The sequence below is a fragment of the Nycticebus coucang genome, chromosome 3, assembly GCF_027406575.1.
Source record: "Nycticebus coucang isolate mNycCou1 chromosome 3, mNycCou1.pri, whole genome shotgun sequence".
Classification (NCBI taxonomy): Eukaryota; Metazoa; Chordata; class Mammalia; order Primates; family Lorisidae; genus Nycticebus; species Nycticebus coucang.
This window is the reverse complement of record NC_069782.1, coordinates 104283652-104309122: the sequence shown is the minus strand read 5'-3', so window position 1 is coordinate 104309122 and position 25471 is coordinate 104283652. Positions and strand designations below refer to the sequence as shown.

Below are 25471 nucleotides of genomic sequence, written 5' to 3'. Positions count from 1 at the left end.
TCCCACCCTAAAGATGCCTATCTTTAGTACTTTAGGTGGATTGATTTACAAGATTAACTTTTAAATTGGAAAACTGTAATAGGTCACTGAGCTATGCTGAATTTTATTTGGAATAGGGATTGGTGCGGTCTTTGCTCTGAACTTTCATGTATAAAACTGTTAATTTTGGAAATGGAAGAATACAACAGTCTTGGAGAGGCTAGTCTCCCTGTTCTCCAGAATCCCTGCCTTATGACAAAGTTTGGTGGACCTATCCCTGTCTCGGCATATTGGCTGACACTGACAGGAGGCCGGATCTTCTTAGTCCAGGAACAAATTCAGGTTTTCCTAAAAAGCTACTAAGTTATCATATGAGCTAAAAACACAGGAAAAAGAAAAATGACATTTTTAGCCTAAAAATTGAACAAATCAGTGAAAAATATGTAATAATAATTTGATATATATCAATATACAATTATAAATCAATCTTTGAGAATAAACTCAACAAACACATATGAAGAAACCCATATTCACTGCAGAACACTACAAAAATTAAACTTCAATAGCTAGAATGATAGTCCGTGTTATTTGAAATGCAGGGTCAATAAGGGAAAGGTGTTCATACTTCCTAAATTATTCTATAATATACAATTCCAAGCAAAATTACACCAGGATATTTGTAAGAGAAGGGGGAGAGAAATGATGGAGGTTATTATAGTAATTTTTTAAAAATTAAGTGCAGTTAAAGTGCACTCCTAAGTGTTGCCCCAGCCAACTTAGGAGGCTAAGATGGGAGGATAACTTGAGGCCAGGAATTCTAGGTTGCAATGAGCTATGACTGTACCTGTGAACAGCCACTCCATTCTAGCCTGGGAATATATTCCACCTCTTTAAAAGAAAAACAATTTTTTAAAAATTATACACCATAACCATTTTATTGCTGGAATGCAAGAACATACAAAAATCAATTGGTGTAATACCCACATCTACAGGATGAAGGAAAAAAACCCAAATGGCCATCTATGATTGATACAGAAAAAAGCATCTGACAAAATCTAACACTTACCATGATAAACATTCAACAAACCAGCAAAAGAAGAAAAGCATAAAATAATAAGACCATGTATGAAAATCCCACAGCTGGTATCACACTCAATGGTGAATCACTAAAAGCTTTTCCCCTAAGATCAAGAAAGGATGTCTACTTTTGCCATGCCTATTCAACACATTATTGGAAATCCTTGTCCAAAAATGAGACAAGAAAAGACATTCAAATTGGAAAGGAAAAGGTAAAATCATTATCTGTTTGTAAATGACATATACAAAAACCTAAAAATTTTACACACACACACACACGTAAACCTGTTAGAAGGTATAAACAAATTCAGCAAAGTTGTAAGATATAAAACCAACACACTACATCAGTTGTGTTTCTATAAACAATTCATAATCCAAAAAGGAAAGCAATTCTATTTATAATAATATCAAAAAGAATAAAATTCTAGGTGGCACCTGTGGCTCAGTGGGTAGGGCACCCATATACCAAAGGTGGTGGGTTTGAATCCTGCCCCAGCCAAACTGCAACAAAAAATAGCCGGGCATTGTGCCTGGCACCTGTAGTCCCAGCTACTCGGGAGGCTGAGGAAAGAGAATAGCCTAGCCTAGGAGTTAGAGGTTGCTATGAGCTGTGACACCACGGCACTCTACTCAAGGGCAATAAAGTGAGACTCTGTCTCTAAAAAAAAAAAAAATTGTAAGTTATAAACTTGACCAAGTAGACCAATAACTGGTACACTACAAAATGTACACTACAGAACTAAAAACACTGTTGAAAGAAATTATAGAAGACACAAATGGAAATACATGCCCTATTCATGGATTGGAAAATTTAATATAAAGACATCAAAAGTACCCAAGAGATCTATAGAGTCAATAAAATTATCATCAGAATTCTAATGGTTTTTGCTGAAATAGAAAAACCAATTCTAGAACAACATGGATCTTTGAAGGACCCTAAATTACCAAAACAATATTGAACAAGAAGAAAAACTTGAAAGACTCACACTTCCTGATTTCAAACTTATTACAAAGCTATAATCAGCCGGGCACTGCGGCTTACACCTATAATCTCACCACTCCGGGAGGCCAAGATGAGTGGATTCCTTGAGCTCACGAGTTCAAGACCAGACTGAGCAAGACCAAGACCCCATCTTTAAAATGCTAGCTGGGGCGGTGCCTGTGGCTCAAAGGAGTAGGGTGCCAGCCCCATATACCGGAGGTGGCGGGTTCAAACCTAGCCCCAGCCAAAAACTGCAAAAAAAAAAAAAAAAAAATGCTAGTAGGCAGGCACCTGTAGCCCCAGCTACTTTGGAGACTGAAGCAAGAGGATTACTTGAGCCCAAGAGTTTGAGGTTGCTGTGAGCTATGATGCCACTGCACTCTACCAAGAGCAAGAAAGTAAGACTCTGTCTCAGAAAGAAAGAAAAAGCTATAATCATCAAAACACTGTGGGAATGGAATAAAGACAGATATGCAGTGGAATCTCTGTATCCACATGTTCCATATCCATGAATTTGACCAACTGTGGATAGAAAATATTCAGGAGAAAACTCAATATACATAATATAAACTTAAAAACAAAACAAAACAGTATAGGGTGGCATTCCTAGCTCAGTGGTTAGGTGCCAACCAGATACACTGAGGTTGCTGGGTTTGAACCCAGCCCAGGCCAGGTAAAGAACAATGACAACTGCAACAAAAAAATAGCTGGGTGTTGTGGCAGGCCCCTGTAGTCCCAGTTACTCAGGAGGCTGAGGCAAGAGAATCGCTTAAGCCCAAGATTTGGAGGTTGCTGTGAGCTGTGACGTTATAGAACTCTACAGAGGGTGATATAGTAAGACTCTGTCTCAATAAAAAAAAGTCTAACTATTTCTATAGCATTTATATATTATTAGATATTGTATTCTGAAGATGTTTTAAAGTGGCCTGGTGCCTATAGCTCAACAGCTAGGGCACCACTGAACCCAGCCCGGGCCTGCCAAACAACAATGGCAACTACAACCAAAACAACAACAACAAAAAAAATAGCTGGGAGTTGTGGCTCGCGCCTAGTCCCAGCTACTTGGGAGGCTGAGGCAAGAGAATCCCTTAAGCCCAAGAGTTTGAGGTTGCTGTGAGCTGTGATGCCACTACCAAGGGTGACATAGTGAGACTGTTTCCAAAAAAAAAAAAAGAGATGTTTTAACACATACAGGTTGATATGTATAGGTTGTGTGGAAATACTATGTTACTTTATATGAGGGACGTAATCATCTGTAGTTGTTGAGGTCCTAGAACCAATCCACTATACCAAGACAGAACCGTATAGAAAACTGAACACGGAGTCCAGAAATAAATTCTAGCATTTATGGTCAAAAGATTTTTGAAAAAGGTGCCAAAACCATTCAATGAAGAAAGGATAATCTTTTCAACAAATAGTGCCAAGAAAATTAAAGATGAAAAATGATGAAGCTGGGCCCTTTCCTTACACCATATGCAAAAATCAACTCAAAATGGATCAAAGAACTAAACCAAGATCTAAAACTACAAGTCTTAGAAAAAAATAACCAGGCCTTATATAGTCCCAGCTACACAGGAGACTGAGGCAAGAGGATCGCTTGAGCCCAGGAGTCTGAGATTGACATGAGCCATGATGCCATGGCACTCAACCCCAAAAAGTTAAAAAAAAAAAAAAAGATAAAATGGACTACATCAAAATTTAAAACTTTGGTGCATCAAAACACATTATCAAGACTGTGAAAGGCAAGCCCCCAAATGGAGAATGTACTTGCAAATCATCTATCTCATTAATGATTAATATCCAGAATACTAAAACAATTGCTAAAATTCAACCACAAAAAGATAATTAAAAGCATGTTCAAAAGAGATAGATAAATGGGCAAAAAGCACAAGAAAAGATGTTAATGTCACTAATCAGTGAAATAAATTACCATAATGATATACCACTTTATACCCATTAGAATGGGTATTTGCCTTTTGGGAAGTAGGGAGACAGAGTCTTACTCTGTTGCCCCTGGGTATAGTGCCCTGGCGTCATAGCTCACAGCAACCTCAGATGCCTGGGCTCAAGCAATCTTTTTTTGTTGTTGTTGTTGTTTTTTAGACAGAGTCTCATTATGTCACCCTCAGTAGAGTGCTGTGGCATCACAGCTTCAGGGAGCTATGATCACACCACTGCATTCCAGCCTGGGTGACAAAGCAAGATCTGCTCCTAAAAAATAAAAATAGCAAGAGACTAAGGAAAAACTTACATCATATGTAAAAAAGAAGTATTTTAATAAATAAATGAGCTTTCACAGATCAGTAAAAAGTTTCAAAATATGAACAGGCTATTAATATTTTAATAATACAAAATACAGAAACTCAAAAACATACAAATTAAAGTAACTTTTTTTTGCCAATTAAGCAAAAATTATGACTGATGGTGTCCAATACCATTGACTACACAGGAAAACCAATGCCCCCATCAACTGCAAGTAAAAGTGTCTCTTATCTCTTTGGAAGAAAGTCTGTTGCTTCAGCTATTAAAATCAAAAGATGTACTTACATCAAGGCTCACCTATCTACCTTTGGAAATACTTGTTAAACTGAGAAATGGTACAAGTCCTAGTATATTCATTCCAAATAACCAAACTAGCTCCAGTTTCTCAGCCTTATAACATAATTTAGCCCTAACTTTTGATTTTTCTTCTCATTTCTATGAACCTTCCATAAGCAATTAGTTTACTTATTATCCAAATGCACACCATCTGATCTTTTCCTCATACTATTCACCCTACCAAAATTATCTCACCCATCCTCTATATTAGAATTGCCATTCACTGGCTCTGCACAGTGGTTACGGAGGCCACTTGCACAAAGGCTAGCGGGTTCCAACCTGGTCCCAGGCCAACTAAACAACAATGACTATAGTAACAACAAATAGCCTGGCATTGTGGTGGGCGCCAACTACTTGGGAGGCTGAGGCAAGGTAATCACTTAAACCCAAGAGTTTGAGGTTGCTGTGAGCTGTGATGCCATAGCACTCAACCCCAGAATTCCCTACCGAGAATTGCCATTTACTGCCTGTGGCCTGAAATGCCCTATTTTCTTAATTTATGCATTCTTCAAATCTCTGTTACTTCTATGGACCAATACAGATATCACTGCTTATCATTAGTTAAGCACTTAAAATTAATGAAACTGTACGTTATACTATCTTACATGATTGTTTTTACAAAGTAGTATAGGCTACAACAGTACCTGGCACATAGTAGGTATTCAAAAAATTTTTAGTGTATTTCAATATTTATGCATATTAAAAAATTATTAAATAATAGTATATTTACTGAATATACTATCTTAAGTGATACTGTATGTATTGAATACACTATCTTATTTACGCAACAATCTTTTGAGATATTCAAAGCTAGTATTTACTACTTTAAATCTATTCATGACTGGTCTTTTAAAATTGCTTACTTCTTTAAAGTAATCTACTATGATTATAAATTTGACTATTTTCTCTCATAATCCTAACAATTCTACTTTATGGTGTTTTGTTATTGGGTATTTTTTTTTTAATTGAAAAAGGGTCTCTCTCTGTTGGCCTGGATAGAGTGCAGTGGCTTAATCACTGATCACTGTAATCTCACACTGGCGCACTCAAGTAATCCTCCTACCTCAGCCCCGCAAGCAGTTGGGAATACAGGCATACTCCACTGATAAAGGGTTCTCCATTCAAGGCTAGACAGGGACCCTTATTCCTAGGCTGGGATAAGCTCAAAAATCAGTCTCATCACAGACCCCCATCACTAAGCACAAACAGGCCCTTTCCAGGCCACATTCTCTGGGCTCGAGCAAGGTCATGAAAAAAAGCAGCCTGATCAGTGTATCATCTGGGGTGTTCTTCTTGGAGTATGGAGCACACACCCAAATGCCTTGCCTGGGAAAAGGACTGCATGGACTCCCATTCTTTTGTTAATTCAAGGATTATTTTCTGCCTACAGGCAGGACCCTGGGTATGTTCTGAACATACATTCCCAAACCCCCTCCTCCCCTAGAAGGAAAAACAATATATAAGCCCTTAGACAGAAGACCTATATGCCCCTCTATTGCTATAGGTTCTGTTCCCCCTCTTTCATTCATCTATCTCTTTTATCTTTCAATAAACTCTGTCCTTCAGCTTACTCATTACGTTTCATTCTTCAAATCCCCCAAATCAAAAACCTAACAGAGAGAAATTCTAGCTTACACCACCACACTCAGCTGATTTTTTTCTTTTCTTTCTTTTTTTTTGAGACAGAGTTCACTATGTTACTCTTCATAGAGTGCTGGGGAATCACAGCTCACAGCAACCTCCATCTCCTGCACTTAGGCAATTCTCCTGCCTCAGCCTCCTGAGTAGCTGGGACCATAGGCTCCTGCCACACACCCCGCTATTTTTTTGTTGCAGTTTGGCAGAGCTGGTCAAATCCACTAACCTCGGTATATGGGGCCAACGCCCTACCCACTGAGCCACAGGCGCCACCCCCAACCACAAACTTTTAAGTGATTCTCTTGCCTGAGCCCCCCAGTAGCTAGGACTACAGGCACCCACCACAATGCCCAGCCATTTTTTTGTTGCAGTTATCATTGTTTAACTGGCCTGGGCCGGGTTCCAACCCACCAGCCTCAGTGCATGTGGCCAGCACCGTAACTACTGTGCTATGGGTGCTGAGTCAATTTTTCTATTTTTTAGAGAAAAAGTCTTCCTCTTGCTCAGTTCTCATATTCCTAATCTCAAGTTATCCTCCTGCCTCTGCCTCCTTGAGTGTTAGAATTACAGGCATGAGTCACTGTATTCTGCCCTAAATTATGTGTCTTAAAGTCATGTCACAGATGCTTATAAAATTAAAAGTATTTTATCTTACTGTTGAGTAAACCCTTTTGTCATGATGACGAAGAAAGCCTCTTTATCCCAAACAATGCTTCTAGCCCAAAACACTGATATTAACACAGATACATCAACTACCTTCAACTGATATTAACACAGCCACATCAACTATCTCAAGGTAGTATTTGTATGGAAAGTGGTCCCCTCTTTTTTACAAGACAGAGTCTCAACTCTGTCACCCTGAGTGATATGGTGTCATCGCTCACAGCAACCTCAAACTCCTGGGCTCAAAAGATCCTCTTGCCTCAGTGTCCCAAGTAGCTGGGACTACAGGCACCCACCACAATCCCCCTGCTAATTTTTTGATTTTTAGTAGAGACAGGGTCTCACTCTTGCTCAGCCTGGTCTCCAACTCCTGAGCTCAAGCAATCCACCCACCGCGGCTTCCCAGAGTGCTAGGATTACAGGTGTGAGCCATTGCACCTGGCTGTATTCTTATATTTCAGATGCCATTTGTTATAAGGAGCAAACAAGTGTGTTTTGTGGGTTCCCTCTTCTAATTCTGATTATCTGCCTAACAGAAACATTTTGTTCATTTACATTTAAGGTAATTACTGATATGTTCAGGTTTTAATCTATCTTATTTTTTGCTGTTTTTCCCACCTTTGTAAGAACGTATGTAACGAGAATAAGATGGGGTCAGTCAGGATAGGGCTGAGATGACACAGTTGGTCTGGCTGGGTTTAGGTCCTTTATGACTTTCACCACTTTTTTTTTTGAGACAGAGTCTCACTGTCACCCTTGGTACAGTACTGTGGCATCACAGCTCACAGCAACCTCAAACTCTTGGCCTTAAGCAGTTCTCTTGCCTCAGCCTCCCAAATAGCTGGGACTACAGGCACCCACCACAATGCCGGCTATTTTTTTTTTTTTTTTGTGGCAATTGTCATTGTTGTTTAGCTGGCCTGGGCTGGGTTCAAACCCCCCAGCCTCGGTGTATGTGGCTGGTGCTGTAACCACTGTGCTATGGGCACTGAGCCAACCTTCACCTCTTATCTTCCACCCTTGTTCTGTAATTCAGCTTTAATCTAAAAGTGAGTAGTACCCTAAATCTTGAGTACTTTAGGGCATTTGATTTAGGAAATTAACTTGAATTAGAAATGTTTTGGGTCATGGATATGCCAATTATGGTTTATTATGGGTCATGCCAATTGTTGTTAAGGGATAATTATTGTTGTTTAAAAAAGGGTTAAGCTTTTATGTAAAAAACTGTGGTTTTGGGCAAAGCCTGTAGCTCAGTAGGTAGGGCACCAGCCACATATACCAAGGGTGGCGGGTTCGAACCCAGCCTCTGCCAAACTTCAACAAAAAAATAGCTGGGTTGTGGCGGGGGCCTGTAGTCCCAGCTACTCAGGAGGCTGAGGCAAGAGAATTGCTTAAGCCCAGGAGCTGGAGGTTGTTGTGACTTGTGACGCCACCGCACTCTACCGAGGGCAATAAAGTGAGACTCTGTCCCTTAAAAAAAAAACTGTGGTTTTGGAAATGATACCCTATTTCCCCGAAACTTATTTTAAGGTGTGCTCCCAAAGATGCGCTAGGTCTTATTTTCAGGGGACGTCTTATCTTTCCTGTAAGTAGGTCTTATTTTCAGAGGATGTCTTATTTTCGGGAAAACAGGGTAGGACAGACCAGTCTTGGAGCACTCACTCTCACTGTTGCCCACAATTGCTGGCCTTCTGATAATAAAGCCAGTTAGACCTAATCCCTGTCTCTGCAGGTAGCCAGACCTTCTTCCTCTAGTAAATTTTGTTGTATTTCTTTGCCTTTCCTTTTTCACCTTCTTTTAAATTCTTATCATTCCATTTTTTTCACTTCTACTAAGCTAGAAATCACAGATGTTTTTCATTCTTTTAATGGTTATTCTAGAATAGCTGTATCCAATAGAATTTTCTGCAGTGATAAAAATTTTCTATGTTTGTGCTATATTTTATTACAAAAAAGAAAATGTTGGCTCGGCACCTGTAGTTCAAGTGGCTAAGGCACCAACCACATACACATGAGCTGGAGGGTTCGCATCCAGCCCGGGCCCGCCAAACAACAACAGCTGCAACCAAAAAACAGCCGGGAGTTGTGGCAGGTGCCTGTAGTCCCAGCTACTTGGGAGGTGGAGGCAGGAGAATCACTTGAGCCCAGGAGTTGAAGGTTGCTGTTAACTGTGATGCCAGGGTACTCTACCCAGGGCAACAGCTTGAGGCTCTGTCGCCCCCCCCCCCCCCACCAAACACACACAAAAAAAAAAAAAAAAAAGAAAGAAAAGGTTGGTAATCACTTGACTTCAGTAATATATATCAGGTTCTTTTCCTCTAGGTTCTATTGATCACCAAAAAATTACATACCTAGACATTATTTTACTCTCCTAGGGGAATACCCTGAAGTGAAACTTCATAATTATACCTTCTTTTACTTATCAAGAAAGAATTTCTCATTTGATTATTTCTTTTTGTATAACCTTTTATAAGCTACCAGTTTCTCATTTTATTTCAGGAATTTTCTCTTTTTAAGAATGGATTATTTCCTTTTCTCTGAAAAAAAGGTTGTGGGGTGTAAGAAATGCCATTAAATAAAACATTAAATAAAATTCAATGGGTGTTCTAATTGAAGGGGATGAAGACCAGAATTCATGTACCCTCAGGTTTCTTCCTTGTCTCCTAAACCCTTTCGCCACTCACTTTTCCAAGAGACCCAATACAGTAATCCAAAAAGACAGTGAGGCTTACTGTTTTTCAGTAACTCTGAAAATTAATCAGTAACATTTTTTGCTAAAAATCAAAGATATTTTAATTCATCACAATTCTTATTTTGTTTTAAACACTAAGAAATTCAGAGTTAAATATAATGCAATTATTATATTAACTCTCTGTAAGCATACTTTTTTCCTTCTTTACTAGCTTATATTTTAAGGGGACATATTTCTATAAAAATGTATTATGTTTATATACACTATTTTGAAACCGTTACAAAAAGATGGATACAAATAGTCTATATTCACATTGACTACTTAAGTCTCTTCACTGAAATGAACAATGTAAAGTAAAATGGTTTCTCTTAAAATAATTCACTTTGGTATTAAAATATGATCAGTGATTTTGAAAGTTCAGGCAATAAACCAGGTGCAGTGGTTCATGCCTATAATCCTAGCACTGGTGCATCATCTGAGCTCAGGAGTTGGGAGACTAGTCTGAGCAAGAGTGAGATGCTGTCTCTATTAAAAGTAGAAAAAGCTGGCCAAGCGTTGTGGGAGCCTGTAGTCCCAACTACTGGGGACAATGAGGCAAGAGGATCTTTTGAGCCCAGGAGTTTGAGGTTGCTGTAAGGTATGACACTAGAACACTATACCAAGGGCAACAAAGTGAGACTCTATCTCCAAAAAAAAAGTTAAGGCAGGACTGGGTGCAGTGGCTCACTCCTGTAATCCTAGCATTCTGGGAGGCAGAGGCAAATGTATTGCCTGAGCTCACAGGTTGGAGACCAGCCTGAGCCAGAGCCAGAGCCAGAGCTCCACCTTAGGCAAGAGCCTAAGAGTTACAGGTTGACAAGCTCAGTGCCTGTAGCTCAGCAGCTAGGGCACCAGCCACATACACTGGAGCTAGCAGGTTGGAACCCAGCCCAGACCTGCAAAACAACAATGACAACTACAAGCCAAAAAAAAAAAAAAAAATAGCCGGGTGTTGTGGCAGGTGCCTGTAGTCCCAGCTACCTGGGAAGCTGAGGCAAGAGAATCACTTAAGCCCAAGAGTTAGAGGTTGCTGTGAGCTGCAACATCACAGCACTCTACAGAGGGCAACATAGTGAGACTGTCTCAAAAAAAAAAAAAAAATTAGAGGTTGCTATGAGCTATGGCACCATGGCACTCTACCATGGGTGACATAGTGGGGACTGTCTCAAAAAATAAATAAATAAATAAATAAATAAATAAAAAGTTAAGGCAATAAAGCATTTTAAGGAATAGTGGAAATAATCTGAAATAAGGTCTGTATAAGTTTTAGCAATGCAACTTTAAAGAAAAAGAACAAAGACCAAATAATAGTATGATCCTATTTAACACATCAGAACAGTTTACCAACTTTAAATTGTTTCACCAATATTTTACCCAGTAGTGTATTGCCTCAATACTAAGATTCTATCTATGAAATAACAATTTAGGGAGGAAATAACTCCTATATTAAGTATGCATAAAGCCATTTTATAGTAAATAACAATGCATAACTTTATCCACACATATTCATACTGCTTCCTTCTTTGATATTCCTCTGAGCGTAAAGATTTTTTTTAAACCTTAAAACTCATAATTTTAACAGATGGATCAGATATTTTAGCTCCTAAGTCCTTTCAAAAGACATGAATTAGTCATACAGACCTCTCCTATCTTTGAAAAATTATAAAATCTATTCTAGGAATGCCAGCTAGTTCTACCGGCATGTCATAGACAATTTTCTAATTCTCAGAGCAATATAGCAAAATCCAGACAAAATCTGAAATAATACAGAAGAAGGCTAATTCAACTTAAAATTTAACCACTTATATAGTAAGTAATACCAATGTAAATAATTCAAGTAAAGAGACAACTAAATGAATACATATCTTCACCACAGGTTTTCAGGGGCAACAATATGTAGTCAAGGAATTAGTAAGATAAAAACTATTCATAATAATACTAAGACATTATTTTATTTGCCTTTTCAACTCATTCTTTCATCAGCACATAGAACAGTAGGCTAGGCTGCCTGTAATGTAATATCACTACTGACAGGTAATGAAATGTGTGCTTATATGTTTTTATTATTTAAAAACTTCAATTTTAATTTTTAATATAGTAAATATCAATAAATACAACCCACATAAACCAAATCTGTATGGTAGCCTCAATAATTAATGAGTTTAGGCCAGGAACTCACCCATAATCTTAGCACTCTGGGAGGCTGAGACAGGAGGATCTCTTGAGCTCAGGAGTTGAAGACCTCAAGACCAGCCTGAGCAAGAGCAAGACCCCACAAGACCCCACCTCTACTATTAAAAAAAAAAGGGAGGGAGGGACAGAGGAGGGAGGCTGAGATCAGAGGATCACTTGAGACCAAGAGTTGAACAGCAGCCTGGGCAATACAGTAAGACCCTGTCTCAAAAAAGAAAGAAAAGAAAAGAAATCCTGCCACTGTACTCCAACCTAGGCAACAGAGAACATCTGTCTCTATAAAAATAAATTCATTTGTCGGATTAAGCATTTTACATCAAATAGAAGTTTATTAAAATCCACACTTGAAGAAACCATCTAAACATTAGGTAGACATCTGATCACTATCAAATCAAATAAATAAAATTAGCAGTATTTGTTGCCACTAAATCTCTACTATCAAAAATTATCAGTTTTTGTATTCAAGTAACAATCTCTCATCTAAAACTCTTCCAACCAGATATTTTGAGTATCAAAAATATTTTGCATTTCATAAAATTAAAAGTAGCATATACTATGGTAGTTGACTGTGGTGACAGAGTGCAAGTCCTAAGTAATATAAAACTTCTGCAATGTTTAGAGCAGAATCCTAAAATTAACCACATTAATATTTCTCCTACGAAAGTATTCAAATAATATTAGGTTCTACTAAAAAATGAGTTAATTCTGTTAGCTTTTGCTTCTAAGTCAATCACTAAAAACCATTAGTTACTATAACTATTTGGGTTTCAGAATTTCAGATAAGGAAGACTGGATTTACAGTTATTTATCTGGCCAACGCTGACAGAGTATAAACACATGTTTGTGGTATATGACCTAAACAGTAAAGGCTGCCATTTCTAGTTAATGCCTGAAATATTAATGATACCTCTTCCTAAAATTTCTACTTAATTGTGAGAGGTTTAGGGCATAATTCCTGATATAAAAATTCAATGTTATCTCTTATTTTTAATATTTGGAAAGTTAGAAATTTATGTTTTTCAAACATTAAAACAAATTAATGCTTTCAAAGCTTTGGATACTTCTGGACACATTGAAGCAGAAAATAATTACCAATATATCTTTCTAGAAAATCATCAAAATTCTAAAGTTTTAACATCAAACAAGAAATGCAAAAAGTTAAGAAAATACCATTGCTTTTAACTTTTTTCAAAAAAGTGGACTGAAATATTGCCATGTGTATCAGTTAAGATGCTTTTGCTTCCAAGAAAAAGAAAACCCAACCAAAACAGGCCTAATCATCAAATAAATTCATTCTCCCAAAATCAAAATCCCATGAGTAAAAAATCTAATAGTACATAGGCTTCAAAAATAAAATTCTGATCAATTAACATTTTTTGCTGCTTCCTTGTCAACTCTATTAACCTCTAGTATGTCAGGTTTGTCTTCAAACTGGTTTACCTTCAAGTAGGAAAATGGCTGCGGCGGATTCAGACTCATACTTACATAAAACTATACTTGGCTTTATTCTGCTTCTATTTGGGGTCTACAGCCATCAGTGTAGCTAGAGGATTCTATTATATTTGCTGTTTGATTTAGGAAAATCATGGCCCATCCTTTAGTCAAACTACATGATAGATAAAAGAATGGATGCTGAGAAGGAAAAGTACACACGTTGGCTCGGCGCTGGTAGCTCAGTAAGTAGGGAGCCAGCCACATACACCAAGGCTGGTGGGTCCAAGCCCAGTCCGGACCTGCTAAACAACAGTGACAGCTGCAACCAAAAAAATAGCTGGGTGTTGTGGTGGGCACCTGTAATCCCAGCTACTTGGGAGACTGAGGCAAGAGAATGGCTTAAACCCAAGAGTTGGAGGTTGCTGTGAGCTGCGACGCCATGGCACTATACCAACAGCAACATGGCAAGACTCTGTCTCAAAAAAAAAAAGTACACACCTAATGCCACAAAGAAACCACAGATTCATAATTAAGAGTAAATAGATAAATGATATAGACGGTATAGATTAAAATATTCAAGAAACTTATGGCATGTACTTATTTACCACTCAATAAATATTTGCTGAACATAGAAGTAAATGCTAGGTACTAAATACATGAAGGGGAAAGAAAGCATGAGTCCGCAAGTTGAGAACATTCTTTATACTTAAAATTGTCAAAAATAATTGATACATAAAATCTGTAAGCAGGAAAATAGCCTATATGCTATCATACTGAACTAAGATATATTCTCACTTTCAAATGTAATGACATCTCAGCTTTCTCATGGTAAAACTGCTGAAGTCCAAATACCCTATAATGAAAAAAATTATCTAAAATAAACTAATGGAACCAATATATGTGCCAGAATGTATACATGTGAACCATTCTTTTATTTAATTTTACATAGAAACACAATTAACACCTTAAGTAGGTGATGACCTTCTAAAACTAGGTAGCAAAACAGTACTGTACTAAAATATTATCTTAGTTTGGTAGAATAGCATATAGGCTATGTTCCTGTTTATAGATTTTATATATAGATTCAATACAGTACTGTACTAAAATATATATCTTAGTTCAGTATAATGGCATATAGGCTACTTTCCTGTTTATAGATTTTATTTTTGACAATTTTAAGTACAAAGAATGTCCTCAACTTTCAGACTCATGCTTTCTTTCCCTTTCATGTATTTAGTACTGTACCTAGCAGGTACAGTTCTGTACTTTACTGTACCTTCTACTGTACCTAGGTCACTACCGTACCCTCTAAAACTATACAAGTTATGTTCCACCACAGATATAACTGACACATTCATTTTCATTTTCTTTTAAGTTTCTAAGACCAATAGCAACAAGTTCAAAAAAGGCTAAAAAATAATAATCTGTGTACTTAAATCAGACACGGTATTTTCACCTACTAGCTAAATCAAGTTTTCCTCATCGGACTTACCTGAAGAATTTATTGTAACAAAACATACAAGAAAGTCAAATGTTACCAATTCAATCAGAAACTTACTAAATCAGAGAGCTGAGCAGAAATGCACAGATATAAAAATGAAAAAGAGCTTATTTTAGATATATTAATCATAAATCTCTTTAAATTTCCTAGATACTATTATTATTTATATTTAAAACACAAAAGTTTTACAAAATAACTTCTCTGTTGGTATGTAGCTCAGAACAGTTTAAAAACTAAATTCCCAGGTTATCCCCAAAGCAGGCAAATTTATGGATTTGGTCTTTGAAACACAGTATGACTTTTTTTGCTCCTTTTATGTACTGAAATATCCAGACACATTTTCTGAAATACTCAAACAGGGCTGGCTTCAAAATGGTGATGAAGTTTCAAAGAAAGACAAGTGAGTGGGTGGTGAATGGATGGATGGATAAACAGGTAAGAGACTGAGTTCGATAACAGACACTAAGTAAAAAAGCAAAGAGTAAATTGTTTTGTTCTTAAAAGAACATGACATATATTCAAAGATGAATATTATCACAGTACTTCTCAACTGCCAGTTTTCCTTCTATAATACTATTTTCTAGAAAAGTTCCTCAAAAAGTAGGACAGTAATAATGTCAACAATGTATGCCAAGACAAGAACATTGCTAAGTAATAAGACTGTACACAGCACATACTGCAGGTATTTCAACTTCTTCAACAATATGGCCCTCCTGCAAAAAAGGGTTCAGATAAGATGTTTTTGTTGGTTAATAAAATTCCAATATAGATAATCAAAAAGGTTACCAAGGGCAAAAAGGTTGCCTAAATAGCTTCCACACAGCAAAAGAAATAATCAGCAAAAAGAAAATCCACAGAATGGGAGAAAATATTTGCAAACTACTCATCTGACAAGAGATTAATAACTAGAATACTTAAGAAGTTCCAAGAATTCAATAGGGGAAAAAAAATCAACTTAACAAAAAAAAAATGGGCAAAGGAACTGAATAGATATTTCTCAATTCAAGACGACATGTAAATGGCCAACGGGTATTATGAAAATGTTCAACATCATAAAGTCATCAGAGAAATGTAAATCAAAACTATAATGAGATATCTGCTAACACCTGTTAAAACTGCTTTTTATCAAAAAGACAGGCAATAAGGCTGGGTGCAGTGGCTTGTGCCTGTACTCCTAGCACTCTGGGAGGCTGAAGTGGGAGGATCACTTGAACTAAAGAGTTCAAGACCAGCCTGAACAAGAGCAAGACCCCATCTCTACTAAAAATAGAAAAATGAGTGGGGCATTGTGGCAGGCTTCTGTAGTCCCAGCTACCGGGAAGGCTGAGGCAGAAGGATCACTAATATCCAGGAGTTTGAGGTTGCTGTGAGCTAGGTTGATGGCATGGCACTGTAGCCTAGAAAACAGACTGAGACTCTTGATTCAAAAAAACAAACAGAAAAAAAGACAAGCAATAACAAATGCTGGAAAGGATGTAAAGATAGGGGAACCCTTTAATTAGTGCAACCACATGAAAAACAGTATGGAAATTCCTCAGAAAATTAAAAATAGACCTTCTATATGACCCAGTGATTCCACTGCTAAGTATATACCCAAAAGAAGGGAAGTCAACATATTGAAAAGATATCTGCATTCCCATAAACTGTAGCACTATTTACAACAGCCAAAATTTGGAATCAACTTAAATGTCCATCATCAACAAATGAATGGATAAAGATATTGTGGTACATATATACAATAGACTAATACACAGCCACAAAAAAGAATAAAATTGTGGGCGGCGCCTGTGGCTCAGCGAGTAGGGCGCCAGCCCCATATGCCGAGGGTGGCGGGTTCAAACCCAGCCCCGGTCAAACTGCAACAACAAAAAAAAATAGCCAGGCGTTGTGGCGGGCGCCTGTAGTCCCAGCTACTAGGGAGGCTGAGGCAAGAGAATCGCGGAAGCCCAGGAGTTAGAGGTTGCTGTGAGCTGTGTGACGCCACGGCACTCTACCTGAGGGCGGTACAGTGAGACTCTGTCTCTACAAAAAAAAAAAAAAAAAAAAGAATAAAATTGTTCTATTTATAATATGGACAGAACTGGAGAACATTATGTTAAACAAAATAACCCAAGCACAGAAAAACAAATCTCCAATTTTCGCACACATATATGGGAGCTAAATATTAAAAACAATTGATCTCATGGAGACAGAGAGTAGAATGATGGCTACCAGAGGCTACCAGAGGCTGTCTATACTTAGTCAGAATGAACAGTATTTGATAGCACCACAAAGAAACTATAATTAGCACTAGCTTAGTATATACTTTAACATAACTAAAAGAGTAGAATTGGAATGGTCCTAACACAAAGAAATGATAACTGCCTATGGTGTTGAATACCCTAATTACCCCAGATTTGATTAATTCACATTGTATGCCTGTTTCAAAACATCACATGTACCCTATAAATATATGTAACTATTATACTGCCATAATTAAAAATTAAAAATTGAAGAAAAAAGAATAATGTCGGCCCAAAGATACTCATAATCCTCGGTACCTGTAACTCTTACATTACACAGCAAAGAGGATTTAAGATTCAGATGGCGGTATAGTTGTTTATCAGTAGATGGCAAAATTATCCCATGTTATCTGAGTTATTATTATCAACATAGTAACAAAGGCACTTAAAAGTGAAAGAAGAAAGGACAGTCAGAAAGAAATGATCAGGAAAGAAGGTCACCTAGAGGGATGGAAGAAGAGGGCTATGAGCCAAGCAAGAGAAAAGGAAAGAAAATGGATCTCTCTAGTTTAAAACATAGTCTTGCCACACCTTGATTTTAGCCCAAGTAAGACCCATATCAGATTTCCAAAACGGCAATAATTATAATTTTGCATAGGTTAAGCCATCAAGGTTATGTTAATTAAATCAATGACAGGAAATTAATTATCTTTAAGACACAATATTGCCTAAACTACTTTCAAGTTTTGATAGTTATCTTTCCAAATCATGAGCTACTTAACATGTACAGCCAAGATTTCTAATGTATTTATAGATTTTTAATTATGTATTTTGTAACTTAAAAAAAGTCTATCAATATTTTTCATATAATTGATTAAACTCTTTAAAATTTACTCTTCAGTAACAAAAGCCTAACAGGATTACATTATGTCAATGCTAAACTGTCTTAAGTTTCACATAAGAAATATGAGTGTAAGAAAGTCTGCAACAATTCTCAAGTTATAGATTCTAGGCTTTAAAAAATCTGTAATTACACTGTAAGTAATAACATCATTTTTCAAATAAAGGCTTTTAGATAAAGGAAAACCTGTCATATGTTTGCAACAATTCTAAAGTTACAGATTCTAGGCTTTAAAAAATCTGTAATTACACTGTAAGTAATAACATTCATTTTTCAAATAAAGGCTTTTAGATAAAGGAAAACCTGTCATATGTTTACATATTTGTAGTTCAACAAGCATGTTTCTTTTTTTAGGTAAACTTTATATACTGAAATGCAGAAATATTAAGGGTACACTTCAATTTTTTTTTTTTTTGTGGTTTCTGAGATATTGTCTCACTGTGTCACCCTGGCTAGTGTGCACTGACATCATGGTAGCTCACTGCAACCTAAAACTCCTGGGCTCAAGGGATCCTCCCACCTTACTTTCCTGAATAGCTGGCATATACCACCATGCCCAGCTAATTTTCCTATTTCTTGTAGAGTTAGGGTCTCCCTATTGCTCAGGCTGGTCTGGAACTCAAGATTCAAGCAATTCTCCCACCATTGGCTCACAAATTGCAGGGATTACAGGCATGAGCTACTGCATCCAGCCCACTTCTAGGAGTTTTGACAAAAATATATACACCTGTTTAACCAACGTTCAAGATACAAGACATTTCCATCATCTAAAGAAACTCCTTCCTGTTCTTTCCAGTCAACTTCCGCCATCAACAGTTAAGTTATTTTTAATTTATTTTTAATACCCAGGCATTTACAAACATGGATACTTGTTTCTTTCTTTTTTTTTTTTTTTGTTGCAGTTTTTGGCTGGGGCTGGGTTTGAACCCACCACCTTCGGTATATGGGGCTGGTGCCTTACTCCTTGAGCCACAGGCACTGCCCAAACATGGATACTTGTTAACACCCTCCTCACATCATGGAAGTTCCCAACTAAGAAAGTCTGTAAGAGATTTTAGTTTGATAACTCAACTGCCACCAATAATATCTATAACTTAAAACTGTATTTCCTAATTTACATGTACCTACTTAAAGTACCGTGGGAAACACAAAATATCACTGTTTTAAAACAATAAAATAATTTTAAAATGTTAAACTATAATCCAACTAGCTTCCACATAAAAGCTAAACCAGTTTCATTCACATAAGAGTAAAAGGAGAAATAAATTTAGCATATGCCTTTTACACAAATAAAAAGTTACTGAATTAACCTGCCATAGTTTCTAGAACCTCTAAGATCAGCAGTATTGTCTAAAAATGATTCTACTACTTTTTTAATAATAACTGACCAAAATCTACAAACTTACCTCTATTCTACTCATTTCCACTACAAAGTTATTAGCAAAACAAACCTATTCTGCAATATCGTCATTATTAATATACTACGCATGAATCCCTTATCACTGCCTACATACAGTAAAGAAAACACGCGGTTTAAAATAAGACAGGTACAGGGCGGCGCCTATGGCTCAGTCGGTAAGGCGCCGGCCCCATATACCGAGGGTGGCGGGTTCAAACCCGGCCCCGGCCAAACTGCAACCAAAAAACAGCCGGGCGTTGTGGCGGGCGCCTGTAGTCCCAGCTACTCTGGAGGCTGAGGCAAGAGAATCGCCTTAAGCCCAGGAGTTGGAGGTTGCTGTGAGCTGTGTGACACCACGGCACTCTACCAAGGGCCATAAAGTGAGACTCTATCTCTACAAAAAAAAAAATAAAATAAAATAAAATAAGACAGGTACAAAGTATTAACATAGGTAGCACATGTACAGATATTACAGTGAATTTAGAATTGTAAGCTTGCATACAAAGGGAAAAAATTCCCAAATATAAAGTTTTCAGTGAAAAAATAAATGCCACTGGGCACTAGGAATAAATTTCATAAATGACTGCTAGTAAGTCAACTTTGGGAAGCCTAGCCAACCAACATCTTGTCTGTACTCGGCCCCTTTACCTTCAACCTGTCCTCCAGTGAGAATGTGGTTGGAACAACAACGGGCATACCTTGTCTCAAAAATCACACACACAACATCACTACTAAAAGAAAGCCGCAGTGTCACGTAATGAAAAGAAACCGAAGAGAAAGCCAATGAATTCTGAAGGGCGTTTAACATTTTAATTTACAATATTACTTCTTATTGTATTTAAAACCATGTAAAACCCAGGAACATCTTGACTCTAAACTGCCATCTGTTTCTAACAAAAAAGTACACTATGGCAAAGAAAGGGAGAAAAAGATTAATTTCTATTCCCTCCATGCCAAAATTTTCATTTCCAGCGTTTCCGACTAGAAAGCCAAGCATCTACTAAGTGGAAGTTGAATCAGGAAACCACCACCGTCAGGGCCGCTACCTCTAAAACACAAATTAACCTCAGGACTGCCTGGAAAACCAGAATCCTTTTCTCCCATTCCTTTGGCAACCTCACGACTTAAGTTCTAAGTCTCAAAGCCCCTGTACTACTAAGACTTTTGCAAGGAAAGAAATGCCCGTGAAGCAAGTCACACACCCCCGCGAGCGGCCCGCCCCCCGCCCCCTACCCCACCTGCCCACGGCCCCGGCCTCCAGCTCCGCCTTTCCATGAGATCCCCGCCGTCCAGGCGCCACAGGGGGGCCGCGGCCGAACCCTCCCCGACAGGGGTCGGGGTGGGCCCTGCGGCCGTCGGAGGAGTCTTGCTCCGACACCACCTCAGCCACTGGCAGGGAAGCAACACCCGGGCAAGGGATGTGGGCAAACCGGCCATGGGCTCGAAAGAGGGGCGTGACCGCCAGTTGCCGGGCTGAGCTAGGTGCCAGAGGTGCCCTAGCAAGGTGCGGTCGCGACAGACTGGGGTGCGGGCGCAGGCAAGGAGAAGGGAAGGCGCTCGCTCTCTTACCGCTAGGTCTGGATTGCGGCTGTCCCTATGTGACACGGCTCGGATGACCCCCGCTCGCCAATTCCGCCGGCTGCGTCCGCTCTCCCCACGCTCCGGTCGCGCCTCTTCGCCGACCGTCACACACAAGAACCGCTTCCCCACCAGCTCCGGCCGCGTCTCCACCGCCATAGCCGTCGCTGCCCAGGCGGCCGCTGTCTCCTCCACTGCGAGGGAACCAGTGAGACCCCCCCTCCTACCGGCCGCCCATGCTGAGGAAAGCGGACCGAGAGACGGCGGCGCCCCCGCGAGCGAACGCAGACTCGGCGGCGCACCGGCCGCTTAGCCCAGGAGGACACAGCGACCCCTTCCCTCTCTGTCTCGAACACTTTTCTGGACTCCCAGATTCGCAGCCTTGGGCTACAGCTCCACCAAAAGAAAAAAGAAAAAAATAAATCTGACACAAATCACTACACGGCCGTCGGAGGGCCTGAGGCAGCCCCGGCCGCCGCCGCCACCGCCGTCACAGCGCCGCGGCCAGTACTACTCCGCCTCCTCACCCACTGGCGAGGCAGAGGGCGCGCAGCGCGTCTCCTTCCGCCGGCGCGGGTGGGGGGAGGGAGCCGCCGGGAGGGTCGGCGGAACCACCGCAGACGGAAAGTAGTGCCCGACGCGGCGGCGGCTGAAGGACCAGCCAAACTCCGAGGGCGGAGGCAACTCCAAGACCACAGAAGGAATATAGGCGCAGGGAATCTCCTTCAGCAACGCGGACTAAAAGCGTCTGGGGTCCCTTTCTATTGGTCGCTACCCAGAGGTCGGCGAAACTGAAGTGTGCTGGTTGCACTCTGGTTCATAAAATAAACTCCGGATTAAAAACCTCATCTCAAGGGCGCTGTTTTTCAGAACACAGAGCACCCGCCGTCGGAGTTAGCTGGAATTAGCAGTCCTGCAATATCAGCAGCAAAGCAGAGCGGCAACGTATTGAAAATTAACAGTTCGAGACTTTAAATGAAAATGAAGAAAAAGCTGCCATCTTTTCATTCTTCCCATTTGCGGTGACGCTAATTACATATCTAACCTATTCAGAGATTTACACCTCACCACTGCTTTGCTCTAAGAACGCCAAACGCTCCGTTGCTGGCATTTGTCACAGTCCTTAAATTTCACAAACTGTCTCTGTGCTAATCTTAGTACTTTTAGTACTATCACATAGCTCAAACACACTGTTCAAGATAATAAAAACAAGTAAAGGCTCCAGATTCAGTTATTTTAAAATTCCATGGAAAGAAAATGATTTGAACCAATCACAGTGCAAATAAATAATGTTTACTTCCCGTCCAATTACAATGGGACATCATAACTCATGCACATACAGATCTCCAACTTGGAACAATTACTCCATGATCACGCTCCTGAGTTTTTCTAAATCAGACCGCTCTAAAGATGGCAGTGAGCAGTTCACAATTTTAGGAATACTTTCTAGTGTTTTTAAAAGGCAGTTGTGGGTTTTCAGTGGTGCCAGTGATTATAACAACTTGAAAAATTATTTTAGTCCAATAAAAATTTCAGTTTCTTAAACATGTTCCTAAACCTCTATTCAAAAAAGTTACCTTTTTAAAGGAGTTTACATTAGTAATCTGAATGTTTAAAAATAAACATAATAAGGCCCTTACCCCTTTTCTATAGAACACTCAAGCTGGGCTGTGAAAGTGGAAAAACATAGCCACTACTAATAGGTTAGAAAGCAAAATTCTAAGGAAGATGTATTTTTATCATCATGGCCTAATTTTGCTAACCTAAAGACCAAACACAGAACTATAATACATAAAAAGAAAAACTGTGTCCAAAAATTCATTAGCGATTTTGCTTTGGCAATTTTATTTCTAAGTCCACTTTTTCAGTATACACTGTACTACTACACTTAGAAAATTATCTTGAGCATTATGGACTTAAGATTTTTTTTTTAATTTTTTTTAAAGACAGAGTTTCACATTGTCGGCCTTGGTAGAGTGCTGTAGTGTCACAGCTCACAGCAACCTCCAGCTCTTGGGCTTAGGCGATTCTCTTGCCTCAGCCTCCTGAGCAGCTAGGACTACAGGCACTGGCCACAACGCCCAGCTATTTTTTTGTTGCAGTTTGGCCGGTGCGGGTTCGAACCTGCCACCCTCGGTGTATGGGGCCAACGCCCTACTCACAGAGCCATAGGCGCTGCCCAAGGACTTAAGATTTCTAAAGTACCACTTAATATTAAAGAAACAGTAAAACAACCTGGTAAAAATAATATATGGAAAAATAAAAGAGCAAGGAAATCCACATTCTGGTAGCAAATCATTGATGATTAACCTGGGCATGAAACTGTCAAATTAGAAAATGCCTGATTCCTATTTCTCAGTGATATCTTAGGAGCAAATGAAAAAATGAACTCATTTCAGAAGATATGCAAATTTTACAATTATATAAATCCCATTCACCAAATTATATTCTTACTGTATAGATGGCTGAGTTGGGTTGACTTACATAAAACTGCCTGCTGTTTTCTATTTTGAAGGCAAACTGATCTAAATGGTCCGCTTGGAGCCCCTACATGCTGAATTCCGCCCCCTTAAATGTTCTTAAATAGCATGTAAATCCAACAAATCAATCCAAATATTTCATATGTAGAAATAGTTTTGAGGCCATATACCCCATATTTTAATAATTTACTTATTTATTTTTTTATTGTTAGATCATAGCTGTGTACATTAGAGCAAGGGGTACAATGTGCTGATTTCATATACAATCTGAAATATTCTCATCAAACTGTTCAACGTAGCCTTCATGGCATTTTCTTAGTTATTGTATGTAGACATCTGTATTCTGCATTTAGTAGGTTTCGCCTGTACTCATTCTAAGATGCACTATAGGTGTGACCCCACCAATTACCCTCCCTCCCCCGTCCCTTCTCCTCCCTTGGCCCTTTCCCCATTGTCTTGTACTATAGTTGGGTTACAGCCTTCATATGAAAGCTATAAATTAGCTTCATAGTAGGGCTGAGTACATTGGATACTTTTTCTTCCATTCCTGAGATACTTTGCTAAGAAGAATATGTTCCAGCTCCATCCATGTAAACGTGAAAGAGGTAAAGTCTCCATCTTTCTTTAAGGCTGCATAATATTCCATGGTATACATGTACCACTATTTGCTAGTCCATTCGTGGGTCGATGGACACTTGGGTTTCTTCCATGACTTAGCAATTATGAATTGGGCTGCAATAAACATTCTGGTACAGATGTCTTTGTTATATTGTGACTTTTGGTCTTCTGGGTATAAACCTAGTAAAGGAATTATAGGATCGAATGGCTGGTCTATTTTTAGGTCTCTAAGTATTCTCCAAACATCCTTCCAGAAGGAACGTGTTAGTGTGCATTCCCACCAGCAGCGTAGAAGTGTTCCCTTTTCTCCACATCCACGCCAACTTCTCTGGTTGTGGGATTTTGTGATGTGGGCTACTCTTACTGGGGTTAGGTGATATCTCAAAGTAGTTTTGATTTGCATTTCTCCGATGATTAAGGATGATGAGCTTTTTTTCATGTGTTTGTAGATTGTGCGTCTGTCTTCTTTACAGAAGTTTCTCTTCAAGTCCCTTGCCCACCCTGAGAAGGGATCACGTGGTCTTTTCTTCCTAATACGTTCAAATTCTCTGTGGATTCTGGTTATTAGACCTTTATCAGAGGTATAACCTGCAAATATTTGCTCCCATTCTGAGGGCTGTCTGCTTGCTTTACTTACTATGTTGTTGGCTGTGCAGAAGCTTTTTAGTTTGATCAGGTCCGAGTAGTGTATTTTTGATGCTGCTTCAATTGCCTGGGGAGTCCTCCTCATAAAATATTCACCCAGGCCGATTCCTTCAAGAGTTTTCCCTGCACTTTCTTCAAGTACTTTATAGTTTCATGTCTTAATTTGAAATCTTTTATCCAGTGACAGTCTATCTTAGTTAATGGTGAAAGGTGTGGTTCATTTCAGCCTTTTACAGATCACCAGCCAGTTCACCCAACACCATTTGTTAAATAGGGAATCTTTTCCCCACTGAATGTTTTTAATTGCTTTGTCAAAGATCAAATAACGGTAAGTAGCTGGATTCATCTCTTGGTTCTCTATTCTGTTCCAGACATCTACTTCTCTGTTTTTGTGCCAGTACCATGCTGTTTTGATCACTATCAATTTATAGTACAGTCTCAGGTCTGGTAGCGTGATTCCTCCTGCTGTGTTTTTATTTCCGAGTAATGTTTTGGTTATTCGAGGTTTTTTCTGATTCCATATAAAATGAAGTATTATTTTTTCACAATCTTTAAAATATGACAATGGAGCTTTAATAGGAATTGCATTAAAATTATATATTGCTTTGGGTAGTATAGACATTTTAACAATGTTGATTCTTCCCAGCCATGAGCATGGTATGTTTTTCCATTTGTTAAACATCTTCAGCTATTTCTTTTTTTAAAGTTTCCTAGTTCTCTTTATAGAGATCTTTCAGGTCCTTTGTTAGATAAATTCCCAAATATTTCATCTTCTTTGGCACTACTGTGAAAGGAACAGAGTCCTTGACTGTTTTTTCGGCTTGGTTATTGT

General features: G+C 38.8%; 1 protein-coding gene across 4 annotated transcripts in view; it reads right to left on the bottom strand.

Annotated features, from left to right (window-relative positions):
• JMJD1C (jumonji domain containing 1C) overlaps positions 1–25471 on the bottom strand; it is a 369857-nt gene that overhangs the window by 285792 nt on the left and 58594 nt on the right. The window contains exon 1 of one of the 4 annotated variants that reach the window (XM_053582213.1): positions 20888–21408. The exons of 1 other annotated variant lie outside the window; for it this stretch is intronic. In XM_053582213.1, the coding sequence (XP_053438188.1) occupies positions 20888–21055 (168 nt within the window). In that variant the 5' untranslated portion in view covers positions 21056–21408. Of the gene's footprint in view, positions 1–20887; positions 21409–25471 lie in introns of those variants that run through there. 2 more of the 4 variants (XM_053582215.1, XM_053582220.1) reach the window with 2 other exon arrangements.